General features: G+C 39.6%; 1 protein-coding gene across 1 annotated transcript in view; it reads left to right on the top strand.

Moving 5' to 3' along the window:
- The window catches only part of LOC146644431 (retinoic acid receptor beta-like), a 123,498-nt gene that overhangs the window by 16,456 nt on the left and 93,549 nt on the right, over positions 1-13,493 (top strand). Inside the window, exon 2 of the mRNA XM_085395317.1 lies at positions 2,373-2,521. Within this exon, the coding sequence (XP_085251443.1) occupies positions 2,373-2,521 (149 nt within the window). The remainder of the gene's footprint in view (positions 1-2,372; positions 2,522-13,493) is intronic.

Below are 13,493 nucleotides of genomic sequence, written 5' to 3'. Positions count from 1 at the left end.
TTCCAGATTATGGCCCCAACAGTGCTCACAGGAGCCAGTGGCATCAGTAGTTTTTGCAACAATAAGGTTATGAAGGTCTTGAGAGAGCTCATTGTTTTTACCCATCATGAGATGTTTCTTGTGTGACATGTTGGTAATGACACGTTTTTATTGGCCATCAGTTGGGACTGAACCAGCTGATATTAATTTGCATGACTGCTTTCTAATTACTGATAGATTTCTGCTGGTGTCATGACTGTCCATGCCTTTTTGCACCTTGCCTTCTTCATGTGTTCAATAGTTTTCCCCTGTTTTATTTCTTATTAATACACAAAACTTATGGACATCTATGGTTAGATTTCTGTGCATGTGCGATTTGGATTTTTTGTTACCGAAATCTGGTAATAATGTCAATAGCACCTGTTATGGGCTGGTGATTTGTTACACAAGACACACACATTGTGCTGAACAGACAACATTATTACAATTTATTCTGTCTGATATTCTCATATCATGTAAGTACAAGTATCTAGAGATTTGGACAAAATAGACCACCTGAAAATCAGCAAAAAAATTGTTCAGCGTAGTATGACTAGTTATAACTTGTATAGACATGCTGCCACACAGTAGAATGATGTATGTAAGACAACTGCATTAATGCATTATTCCAAGTATCTATATGTATTATCTGTGGTTTGGTTATATGAGCGAATTTTGCAAAAAAATGGAGATAGAAAGTTCAAAATTCTTCCTTAAATAATTTCCAACCCAGGCTGGTCTTTAACTCATACTGTAAATATATAAGAGCATGCACAAGTGTCTGTTTTCTTGATCCTCCTTTATCAAGTGGCTTTGTGTGTCAGACCACTGGCTCATCTCCAGCAGATTGTCTCAACGAACATCTGCTTTATGTGCAAATGTTTTAACCTGCTCTCTGCCAGCTTCACAGGGAAACCATCTGGAGCATTGGAAGCAATGAAATGAAAATCAGTGCTTGTCTCTCTGTCCTTACCAAGTTGGAAGTGCATTGTACATTGGCACTATAAAAATGCAATTGAATTGAACAAAGTAATAGTAAAATGCCCAAATATAAATAGTCAAGAGTACAGCTAAATATAAATACCCCAAATTGTATAATTTGGAATAACCTTGTAATTTGTAAGTAAACGGTGAGTGTGATGGAAGATCAGATTAAATCACCAGGGAATTCCATACAGGGACAAGGGTCCAGTAATTATAAGAGCTGGTCTCTCAAGATTGGTAATTGGGTTTACCCTGATGAACTACAGAAGAATGTAATCTTATCTGCTGGATGGAATGCTTCCCATTTCTATGTAGAAAGGTTGTGTATGTGTGTGGACAGCTGCTTGGTCTCTACAATCATCATGGTTTTGGTGCATTTTTATTGATGGTGCTAAATTCTCTCTTGTAGCATTGTTAGTGGTATTTTATCTGCATGTTACATGCACATCTCCCATAAACACTGCTGTTTAATGATTAATGCTTAACATTTATTTTATAGCCATCTCTTTTCTGTGTGTGCTCAGCTAATTTACTGGACCCTCCTTCATAATTATCTGAAAATGAAATAATATTTTGGAGTAAATTAGATGGATGTTTCCAAGAAAGGCCTATGCTGTTTGTTAATTGTAATAAGAGGAATTTGTTAACAAGTGTCTGTTTGGTGGATTCAAGTTTGACTAAAATAAAATGGGAAATTTAACTTGGATTGAACCAAAAGAACTTCCTATTTTTTCACTATTCTGGTTGTAAATCCTTGTAACCCGTTTTAGTCCTGGTTTTCAGTACACAGTGAACATCATGTATCAGTTAGTAAGTTTCTGTTCACATACGCACGTTGGTTGGAAAGATATTCATGAATATGAGCTTCAGTAACTTATAAGAAATTAAGTACAAATACGAGCAGTGCCTATTTCTTATTGTAGTAGACAATTAGTTTTTTATTCTAAAACAATAGTGACTTTTACTCAGTTGTATCACCAAAATCATTTCAAATATCTTCATTTGGTTATACTTCATCAAGCAATTTGATAAATGGTTATATTTTCTAGATCAAAGACTTGGCTGAGAAGGTAATTTAAATGAAAATGAACCATCCCTGGAAATGCATTAAGCATTTTGACCAAGCAACACACACAAACTAATCATGAGAAATACTCGAAAGCAGAATGTGATGTATAAAAGTTTATATGTGGAATTTGTAGCTAATGTTTTCTCTCTGTACCCAAAGAACCTAATTGTAGTGAGACCAGTTTAGTTTCCTGTAGGTTAAAATTTAAAGTTCTTTTCTAGTTCCAAATTGTTCAATTATTTTAGTTATTTTAGCAGAACAACCTTCTTCATCTCCTTCTTTTTGTTTGCAATCCCTGCAGCCATCGAAACACAGAGCACCAGTTCTGAGGAACTTGTCCCCAGCCCACCATCCCCACCACCCCCTCCTAGGGTGTACAAGCCCTGCTTCGTCTGCCAGGACAAATCCTCTGGATACCACTATGGTGTCAGTGCCTGCGAGGGCTGCAAGGTAGGACTCTTGTACTTTGTCACACAAAGTAATGAGCTTTTTTGTTTCTCTGCCATGCTGAGACCAGGGTTGTTTTTGCTGAAGAGGATTACACACAATTGCCTTTGTTTTTGCCTTTTGAGAACCTTGTGATGGAATTTTTGTTTCTTAATTGTTAACTTTTAAACCTATTTTTTCCATTGTGGGTGCCATGTTGCCTCGTAAGTAACAGCAAGACTGAGAGACAATGATACAGTGCTATGAAAAGAAAGTATTTGCCCCCTTCCTATTTTTTTTTATTAAAATATTTATTTTCTCTTTTCTTTGTGCACATTTGTTTCAGATCATCAAACAAAGTTTCATGATAGACAAAGATAACCTGAGTAAATAAAAAATGCAATGATTTTTTTGTTAAGTGAAAAAAACTACCCAGGACTACCTGGCCCTATGTGAAAAAGCAATGGTCCCTTAAGTGATTGTGCCACTCTTGGCAGCACGAACTGCAGTCAAGCATTTGCAGTAACTGGACATTGTTTTATTTCTGCCACATTTGAGGGTTTTCAATACAACTTGTTTAAGGTCATGTCTAGGCAACTCCAAAGCCTTTAAGAGGTGGATTCGCTGGTGTGATGTGTTCATGCTCCTGCTGTATAACCCAAGCACGCGTAAGTCTTTGAGGAGTTTCTGGTAGAGAGCAGAATTCATGGTTCCATCACTTATGGCTAGTTGTTTAGGCCCTGTCCCAAATCATCATGCTACCACCACCATGTTTGACTCTTAGTGTAATGTTCTTTTATGATATGCTATGGTCATTTTATTCCTGATAGAATGGGATTCAAACTTCCAAAAAGCTGCTGTTGTCTTTTCAGTCCACAGACAATTTTCCCAAACGTCTTAGAGATTATCAAGATTTTTTTTTCTTGATTCAAATGTGCGACAGCAATGGTTTTCACCTTGGAATTCTGTCAATATCCCAGTCTCTTTCTTCTTGCTGAATCGTGAACGATGACTGTGACTGCTTAACTGAGACTGAGGCCCTTGGATGTTGTTTTGGTTCTTTTGTGAGCTCCTGGAGGAGCTGTTGATTTGCTATTTGAGCTCTTTGTTTTTAGGACAACGACTCCTGGGAAGATTCAACACTATTCCACATTTTCTCCATTGTCAGATAATAACTATCGTGCTGGTTCGCTCGAATCCCCAAACCTTCTAAATGGCATTCCAGATGTCAGTGACTTTGTTTCTCCTCTGTTCTTTCGTTTCTTTAGATCATAGCGGGATGTGTTTTGCTTTTTGTGCTTTTTGAGGGAACCACCTGACTTTGTCTGAATGTATTCCTTGATTCAACAGGTCAGGCCTGGGTGTTTCCAAATTATGGTCGCGTCCAAATTCATGGGCTGCTTCCTCCTGAGGACGCATTTGTAGACCGATTACGTCACAGCGACGCGCCGAAGGCTGTCCAAAGTCGTAGACTCCTCCGAATGCAGCCGACAAATGCATCCTTCATTTCCCCGAATTTGAAGGATGGGTCGGGTGTGTCCTTTGTGGCCCACCATATCCCAGAATTCATAGTGCGGCCCAGACAAAAAAAAGTTTCCGGCAATGGCGGCCGCTACTAAGTTTTAAAATTACTCTTACTAATCTTTCTGGGTCACAAAATAAACTTTTAAAATATTTTCAGGTGAGAAAGTAGTTGTGTAAACATCAAATATCTGCTCGGTTTATCAAGATATCGCATATTTGCAAAAGTGTGCCGACGTTTTCAGAGACGTCTGCTACCCACCAGCTCGATAGCTAGCCAAGAGCTCGAGGGTCACTGAAGCCGCCGAGAACGGCACAACTCCCAGCACATCATTTTCAGATCACCGCAGACTTTTGCTACTCAGGTTAAACGTAATATATAAGTCACTTAGACAACCTAAAAATGTTATTGTTGGGCTTTTTATGCACTCCATACTGTACAGTAACGCCACTGTTTTGCACGTCTCACTCTGTATATTTTATTTTATATATTTTATTTATTGTTTACTCTATTTAATTTGTAAAATATGTGTACACACACACACACACACACACACACACGTAGAAAAATATTTAGTATACACATCCAGAAATGCATATACTATTATATATTGTACATATATTTATTAGTTTCAGATGTAGCCATTCTTGTATTTTGCTTGTTTACATTATTGTATTTTGCACAACTCTGTTGCTTGTGAAGCTCGCACACAAGAATTTCACTCACATGTGCTGTACCAATGTACCTGCACATGTGATGTGACAATAAAAGTGATTTGATTTGATTTGATTTGATTTGATTTTTCAGTGTTTTATTTGTTCGTGAGTAAATTGGTTTGGCTGAGATTAAAGTTATTAGATTAGATTAGATAAAATAAAACTTTATTAATACATCGGGTGGGTTCCTCCTTGGTTTTCACACAGCTGACTAAACTTCAAATAGACTACTGATTAAACAGAAGTATGAGATGCTCGAGAATTTACTCCAGTGTCCTGTTATATTTTAGATAGCACGGAGCAGACGGCCGAGTTTATTAAACTCCACCGAGACAGCGGTGACCCGACCTTCTGAGGATCCGGCCCACGTAGACCGCGAAGGCCGGCTCCTCAGGAGGATGCAGCCCGTGAATTTGGACAGGACCTATGTGGTTAATCAAAGTTAATTTGTGATTTAACAAATGTGTGAAAAAAATAATTTCTGTAGTGTATAGATTTTTAGTTTTGTTTATGTTGGTTTTCAAAGCCTTAAACGCCATGAAGTAATTTTTTTATATATCTGCAGGAATAAAAAGATGTTAAGTGAGAAAATCTGATTGTTTTCCTAATTTGAGTCTACCACTCCTTTGTTACACAAGTGTATTCGTGCCCCGTCTCTGTCTGCCACTGTTCTACTTTTAGAAACTCCTCCCAACGTCGGCTCTGGCAGCAGTTGTCTGTCTTCTGACACTTTCATATCTGTTGCTAGGCAACTGCTCACACCTGCATGCAGATAGACACGTATACAAACAATATTCAGTAGGCCTGTGTGGAGTTTGGTGTGCTTCTTTAACGTTTTTAATGGATTGGTGTACAGTACTGTTAGTAGGAGCAGTAACAGAGTAATATAATAATATTTTCTGAGGAATCCACATGTATTTGTTGAAGGTGGGCTGTACTATTTCTTGTCAAGTTCTGCAGTTTTCCTTTCCATGCAGTCCAACTACGTGATGACCTCTCCCCCTCCTCTCTTTGTAACTGAAGCAGTGGTATGAGAAGGATTTTTGGACTTAGAGAGGCGGTGATCCAACATGTCCTCATCCCAATGTGTAACATACCGACGACAGTGAGAAATCGTCGGTTACGCGCTGGGAATGATAATGCTCTGGGTCAAACTAAGTGCTGTGTAGGCTCCTATTACATCTATGTCTCATCATAAAGATCTGTCATGACCTCTGACCTTCTTGCTGTGACCTTGATTTAAGGAAAGCTCACATTAAGTGCGGCATCACACAAGAAGTATGGAAAACAAGAAGAAACAAAAGAAAAGAAAATCAGGAATGGAGCATATCCTTTTTCACAGTGTTACTAACTCTGATGTTAAAGATGTTAAAATCATGGCCGCATGTTTTGGGGGGTTTTTGTATTCTATTTGTTACAATGAATCTTTCTGTCTCAGTGACAAAAGCTTTTTTCCCTGCAGTGCATGGGGCAAGCCCCCTCTTATAGGCTGGTGCAACAAGCATGCAGTACAGCTGCAGGCTTCAGGCCAACAAAGAAGATGTTTTACTGCTCAGTGAATGTGCCAGTTAGAGCCACAGATACAGTCAAAAGCAGACAGTGGGAGATTCTGTGTGTAGGCCCGGTGGAGAAATGTTTGAGTAAACTTTTAAAAGTCTTCTATGAAATCTGGGAAACAGACACTATCTCTACTTTTAAGATTGGGCTTCAAACTTTTCTTTTTGATAAAGCATATAGTTAGTGCTGGATCAGGTGACCCTGAATCCTCCCTTAGCTATGCTGCAATAGACTTAGGCTGCTGGGCACTTCCCATAATCCACTGAGTATTTCTTCGCACACCTTTTTCATTCACCATGTATTGTGTATACACTAGTGGTGCAACGGATCATGGTTGATCCGATATCCGAACCGATATCGGATCAACTCCACGGTTCGGCACGCACGTGATCCGAAGAAAAAGAAAAAAAGTATCTGTATGGTGGCGTGGTGGGTCTGTCAAGCGATAGCTATGGTCAGCGCTAGAGGTCCAAGTGGAGGAGCAGAGGAGTTTGCGGCATTTAAGCAGCCCTTTGGTGCCCAGTCCGACCGGGCTAAAGCTATTACAGAAGCTACTGGGTGTTTAGCTGCAGATGGGAGGCCGTATTCTGTTGTGAAAAACAAGGGGTTTAAACTATGATGAACGTGCTTGAGCCACGCTATGATATCTCGTTGCGCGTCCGCTTCAGTGACAAGATCGTTCCAAGCATGTATGAGCAGGAGAAGTTTAAAGTTATGGCTGAACTGTCCCAGGCATCTTCTGTTGCCCAACTACGACCTCCAGGGCAACGGAAAGCCACGTGACCGTGACCGCTCGTTATATCACAGCGGAGTGGTAGATACAAAGCCCTGCACTGCCCTATAGATTACATTAGATTAGATGAAACTTTATTTATCCCTCGCGTGGGTTCCTCCAGGAAATTCAGTTTCCAGTAGCACAGCACCGACAGAAGTTACAGAATGTGAGCAGAAATATACCACATATGCATTTATAAATACAGAGAATACAAAAGGGATAAATAGAATAAATAGGAATAAGAATACAAGGGAACGGCACATTTCAAGTATTGTGAGTCTATTACACCTTTGGATATTAACAAAAACTATTGCACAGTGAAGAGGCACTACAGCTACTTGTTCCCCCTCCTTTGTCCCTGTTTCCCCTCCCTCTCCCCTCCAGAGAGGAGTTAAACAGTTTGATGGCGTGTGGGAGTTTTTAAGTCTGCTGGTCCTTGACTTTGGGCGAAGCAACCTGTCACTGAACAGACTCCTCTTGTTTATGGCCGTGTGCAGAGGATGCAGAGGCTGCCCAACATGGTCCATAATGTCCATATTGCACCTTAATTTGTTTTTATATAAGTGTGTGGAATGAGTCTTCAGTTGAATGTTTTTTAATAGGCAAAAAAATACTTAAATAAGTAAATGGCGAGTTGAAATTTTGTCTTTTTTTTCTATTTTTAAGGATCTGAAAATTGATCCGATCCGTGACTTAAAACCGTGATCCGATCCGAACCGTGAGATTTTTGATCCGTTGCACCGCTAGTATACACCATTCTGAATTTATTTACTTGATCTTATTAATCGCTGACCCTCTTCCACAGTGTGTGTTTGGCCTTGTCTTCCTACCCTCACTTGAAAATTGGTTGGGCCAGATGGCCACCCATCCCTGAGGCTGGTTCTCCTGGAAATTTTTTCCTGTTAAAAGAGAGTTTTTCCTTCCCATTGTCACCAGGTGCTTACACAAAGGGAGTCTTTTGACTGTTGGGGTTTCTCTCTGTTGCTGTAGGGTCTTTACTTTACAATATAAAACCCATTGAGGCAACTTTCCTTTTGATTTTGGTGCTATGTAAATAAAGTTGAATTGTGTTGAAATTGTCACAACAGCCCTGTACATGCTCTCCTTCTCCTTTCTCCTTCCAAAGATTACAAAGTATATTTTAGGTGAATTGATTTTTGTTAGAATTATTATTATTATTAGTTGTAGTAGTAGTACAAAAACAGAATTTTATTGCATTCTGTTTTTGCTTTGCTCCTACTAAATTTCTTACAGTTAAAGTCTAAATTGTGGACATTTACTTTTTAACCCTTTGTGAAACATTAAAGGTAACAACAGAGTATTAATCCATTTTAGTGTGAATAGCTGGTCCAGGTTACTCTAGCCCATTAAAATGAACAGAGGCCTGGGGCCGATTGGCCAGGCCCCTAACTTTAACCCAGTTATTACCAGGTGCCCCGATCTAGGGGGGAGCTACGGAAACAGGTGTGGGTGATAGATACTGGGCTTGCAAGGCTACTCAGGTTCCCGGCTTTTATTAGAGCAGGCTGGGTAGACACCTGGGAGAGAGAGATAATTAGAACTGGGCGAGTCCCCTCACCCATCCATTGGCTCTATTAACTCTGCATTACCTGCTGGGTAATACTCATAGGGTCAGATTAGGGTTAGTTCAAAACAAGAGCCGATCCAGACTTGCTGCATTGGGGTGCTTGTCCCACCAGATCAGACACCACATTTCTTAATGTTGTCTGTGATCTTCCTCTTTTCCTCTTACCTGGCAGCTCCATATTCAACATCATTTTCTAACACATCCACCGTCCCTTCTCCACACATGTCCAAACCATCTCAGCCATGCAGGAAAAAGATCCAGTATTAAAACCTGAAGCAGCTTAGGTCCTCAGCTAAGACAATATCTTCATTTGACACCTGTTCACTGTTGATGTCATGTATGTGCACATGTTTCAGTGTTACTCTCAGACTAATGTTCAGTGGACAGAAAAGGTTGTTGGTGCAGGATAGGCTGCACACCCATCTCTAAGGTTTATAGAGATTGGTCAGAAAAAAGAAAAATATGCAGTGAGTAGCAGTTTTCTGGGCGGAAATGACTTGTGCATGCCAGAGGTCAGAGGGGAATGCACTGTTTATTAAAACAAATGGTTGCAAATGTCCTTGGTGATATTGGTAACATGAGATGGTACAAGCAGTCCATTAAAGTCACGCATGTAGTCCAGTTCAATCAGGAAGTCCATAGCTACAGTTGCAAGGTTTGCTGTGTCTCTAAGCACAGTGTGGTAGAAACAGTAGGAGGCAACTACACAAGGAGAACAGGAAGAACAGGGCAGGAACGATCTTCATGTTATATGTTAGAACTTCTGATGTCTAGATTTTTAATCATACTGATTATTTCGTAGTTTACGTAACTGCAAGTTATAGTTTGAGAATATTTCTAATAACAGGTGTCAGTTAATTCGTTGTTAAAACTTTTACACTACATTTTAACACCAGACCAATGAACATGTGTGGGAAAACAACGTTAATAGATGGTGGTTGTCCTTCTTGCAGTGTGTGATTGTGTTATAACTGAGTCAGTGTGTTGCTCTGTCATGGCAGGGCTACTGTGTTAGCAGAGCTGATTTGAATTGTTAAAATCGGGTGCAGGCATATGGGCTTCCAGAAGCACATGCATATGCAAAAGATGACAATGTCTTCTGTATTGACCCAAAGTCACATTCAGTCACTCCTTACACTCCCTGCTGAGAAGGGACATGTCCTTCTGAAACTGAAGGTGAAATATCTACAACTTTCCAAGAGTGTTAAAGTGCCGACTGTCAGTTTTCCTTTACATGCAAACCCTTATGTTTAGAAATGTGAGCCCTTTTATTTATAATCAAGTACCACGTCCTTTTCATGGAACAAGAATCTTTAAAGGATGGTCACAGAAAAGGAAATAGGTGCAACACATGTTGTAATTACCGTGTCACATAGGAAAACAACAGTTTCTGTTGAAGTAGTTAAAGAACTATTTACATATGAAGAGAATATTTAGAGTTTTCAAAAGTAGAATGGGAGGCAGAGCTTTAAGCTATCAGCCCCCTCTGCTGTAGAGCAATCTCCTAGTTTAGATTTGGGAGAAAGACACCCTCTCTACTTTAGAGGCATTAAACCTTCAGGTGATCCTGAACCATCCCTTAGTGGTGGGTGCTTTTATTCTGTCTCTATTTAATATGTTTAACTTTTTTATATTTTCATACAGTGTTGAGCTAGCAAAATGTTGTTCTTTGCACACTCAGTGTAGTAAAACAGTTCTTCCACCCTTTCCTACTCAGTTTTCCCTAACGTTCCTTGGAATGCTCTTGAAGTTCTGCCTGAGGTGGGAGTTAAAGATCTCACGAACTGGGGCCTCTGTCAGGCGCCCTCAGCTCACCTTCACAATACATTTACTGAAGGTTTGCCAGGTCTGTCCAGCATCCTCCGCTGCCACCTGATCCAACTTATCACCAGGTGGTGATCAGGTGATAGCTCGGCTCGTCTCTTCACCTGAGTGTCCAGAACATACGGCTGCAGATCAGATGAAACAATTACACAGTTGTGGACCTGGGTGTCCTGGTGGCACATGCATTTATGGAGAGTCTCATGATTTAACATAGTCTTCATTGTGGATATTAGTTCAAATTGTATTAATATTAATAATATATAGTTATTAATATTAGTTCAAATGTCAAATATGTATTTTTCATGAAATGTTATCTTGACTTTCATTGTATTAATTGTAAGAATCAAAGCCTAGATAAATAAATCCTAAGACACAAATATGACCAGTGAACACAACAGTTAAATCAGACCGGATGTATTCTCAGTTCGCCATAAAGAAAGATGGGTTGAACTTGTAAATGCGTCATGAGTGCTGACAGGTGTTTGGGGATGAAGGTCAAGGTCAAGGTAACTTTATTTATACCCATAGGCAAGGTAAATTTGCTTTACAGAAAAATGACAGCATTTGGCATCCCTTTAAAAACACACATACCTAGTAAATATATAAAGCTCACTGTGGCACATATATAGTAATTTTAATATTTCGAATCAAAAACAGTTCTTATTTAATTCAGTGACAGCAACGGGGACAAAGCTATTTTTATAACGCTTTGGCCTACATCTCGGAAATAGAAACCTCCGTCCTGAGGGAAGAAGCTGAAATTCACCCCTTAGAGGATGGGAACCATTTTTAAGGATTGATAAAGCCATCCTCTGTACCTGCTCAGAGTACAGGGAGGCTAAACAAGACTGTGGCTCACCTATCGGACGACTGGACCATCTCACTATCTGATTTAGAGAGTTTTTCTCTGTGACAGAGGTCTGACCGAACCATGCCACCAAACAAAAGGATAAAACAGACTCAATAAAAGAACGATAAAACAAAGTTAAAATTTTTTGGTCAATGTGGAAAAGAACAAGTTTCCTAAGGCAATAAAGGTGCTGGTGACCCTTTGTACAAACTGATTTGCAATTTTGATCAAAGTTCAGTTTTTCATTTATTATGGTCCCAAGATATTTATATGATTGTACTTGCTCTATTTTCTGACCTTTAATTAAAGTGACTCCGTGCCCATTGTGTTGTTTCCTAAAATCAACAACCATATCTTTTGTTTTAGATATGTTCAGCTGGAGATAAGACTCCTCCCACCACTGAACAAAGTCATCAATGACTGGACCGTGAATGAAGACAAAACTTTGAGTCGTTACACTGCTCACCCCGTCCCTTCTGTTTGTTGGGTTCTGGAGCGTCGACACAATAGGATGTTTGATGGAACTGGTTTGACAAGCGAGAGACCTTAACCTCATCTCTTTATGAACTCTCTCTGCTCTGTGTTTCACCTTCAAATCCACAGAAGGGAAGAACCTCACCCACAGCTATTTTAGATTTTTAGGTTCAAACTTAGGACTCAGCTTACTATCGATTTTACTGGATGTATGCTGACTGACATGCCAGCGTGGCAAAACCCAGGAAACCCTCCAGGCTGACGCCTAAAATCGTATTCTTTCGTAAGTATAACAGGTGTTCACATTCATCCATCCATCCATACTCTTCCACTTATCCTTATCAGGGCGTCAGGTATGAGCTGGGATGATCAAAATCAATCTGTCTTTTAATTTCTTTACGTGGTCTTGAAGAATATTTCTTCAGTCTTTATGGAGGACACTCCAGAGGTCGTCTTTGGATGCTACAGTTTGAATCTATTTTGGCATACCTCAGCCTTTTTCTCCTATTTTCCCTCAAATGGCTTCTTGACAGCCAGCTTTCCACTGAAAACACTGCTGCTGATGCCATGGCAAACAATGAGAGATGCATTTCCCAGGTCTTGTGATGGGTCGATGCTGCATTTTTTCCTGCTTCTTGAAGACATGATTTTCAAATGCTACTTATCTGCATTAGAGTTTTTTCTAGGCATTCTGTTGTCTTCCCCTTTTCCAGTTTCCTCAATTTTCTTTAAGACACACTTCATGCCGTGCTAATATATGGCAAGTTTTTGGCTAATATCTCTTTTGGGACATATCTTGTTATTGCAAAAATACAATTGTATTCCCATTAAACTGTCTTATCTTTGGGATTTTCATACATTCAGCTAAAGAAATGGGAACAAAATATATGTTTTTGCAACAACAAATTGTTTTTTTCTGCCATTAAGTCAAGTGTGTTCTTTTATCCATCCATCCATCCATTAAATAATTCATATGTCAGTGTTCAGTGGTTCAACAAATGGTCAGGTAAACACTGGACTGAAAATAAATGAAAAAGAAGTTCAAAGAAAAATGTAGAATTATTGCCCGCGACCACTGTTGCACAGTACTATGAAACATTTATTTGTGTTGTAAACGTATATCTGAGGTACTGTGAGTGACACAAAACCCTGCTCTTTTCAGAGGGTGTTTTGCATATTGGGGTGGCTGTAGCTCAGGAAGTGCAGTAGTTTATCTAAGACTGGTGCTTTGAACCCTGGCTGCTCCATGCTCAGAGTATCCTTGGCCAAGATACTGAATCCCAGGCTGCTCTCCGATTTGTTCACTGGAGTTTAAATGTCAGATAGGCAACACCTAGGTGCAAAAAAGTGTTTGTGTCAATGGGTGAATGAAGCATGTTGTGTAAGTGCTTTGAGGAGAAAAATGCTTCAGAATAACCAATCCATATTTGTGGTTTTAGATATCCTGCTGACTAACAAACACATAAACAGGAGTGATGGATGGATGGATACATGTATATAAATGTGGTAACAATACTGCATCCGTGTATTTCTTTACCGATTTCGAATCAACACTCTTAAATCTGCTTATTAGTTAACTGTACACTGCTAATCAGTTGTGTTTGCTTTGGGGTTAATGAAAATAACAGGTGCACTAGGGGAACAACAATGAGACAAACAGGAATGGCTTTACAGCTGGAGACCACTGACA

This window comes from Rhamphochromis longiceps, linkage group LG22 (genome assembly GCF_057381845.1).
Source record: "Rhamphochromis longiceps isolate RC_006_pf linkage group LG22, R_longiceps_female_GT1.1, whole genome shotgun sequence".
Lineage (NCBI taxonomy): Eukaryota > Metazoa > Chordata > Actinopteri > Cichliformes > Cichlidae > Rhamphochromis > Rhamphochromis longiceps.
This window is presented reverse-complemented; position numbering and strand designations above follow the sequence as displayed.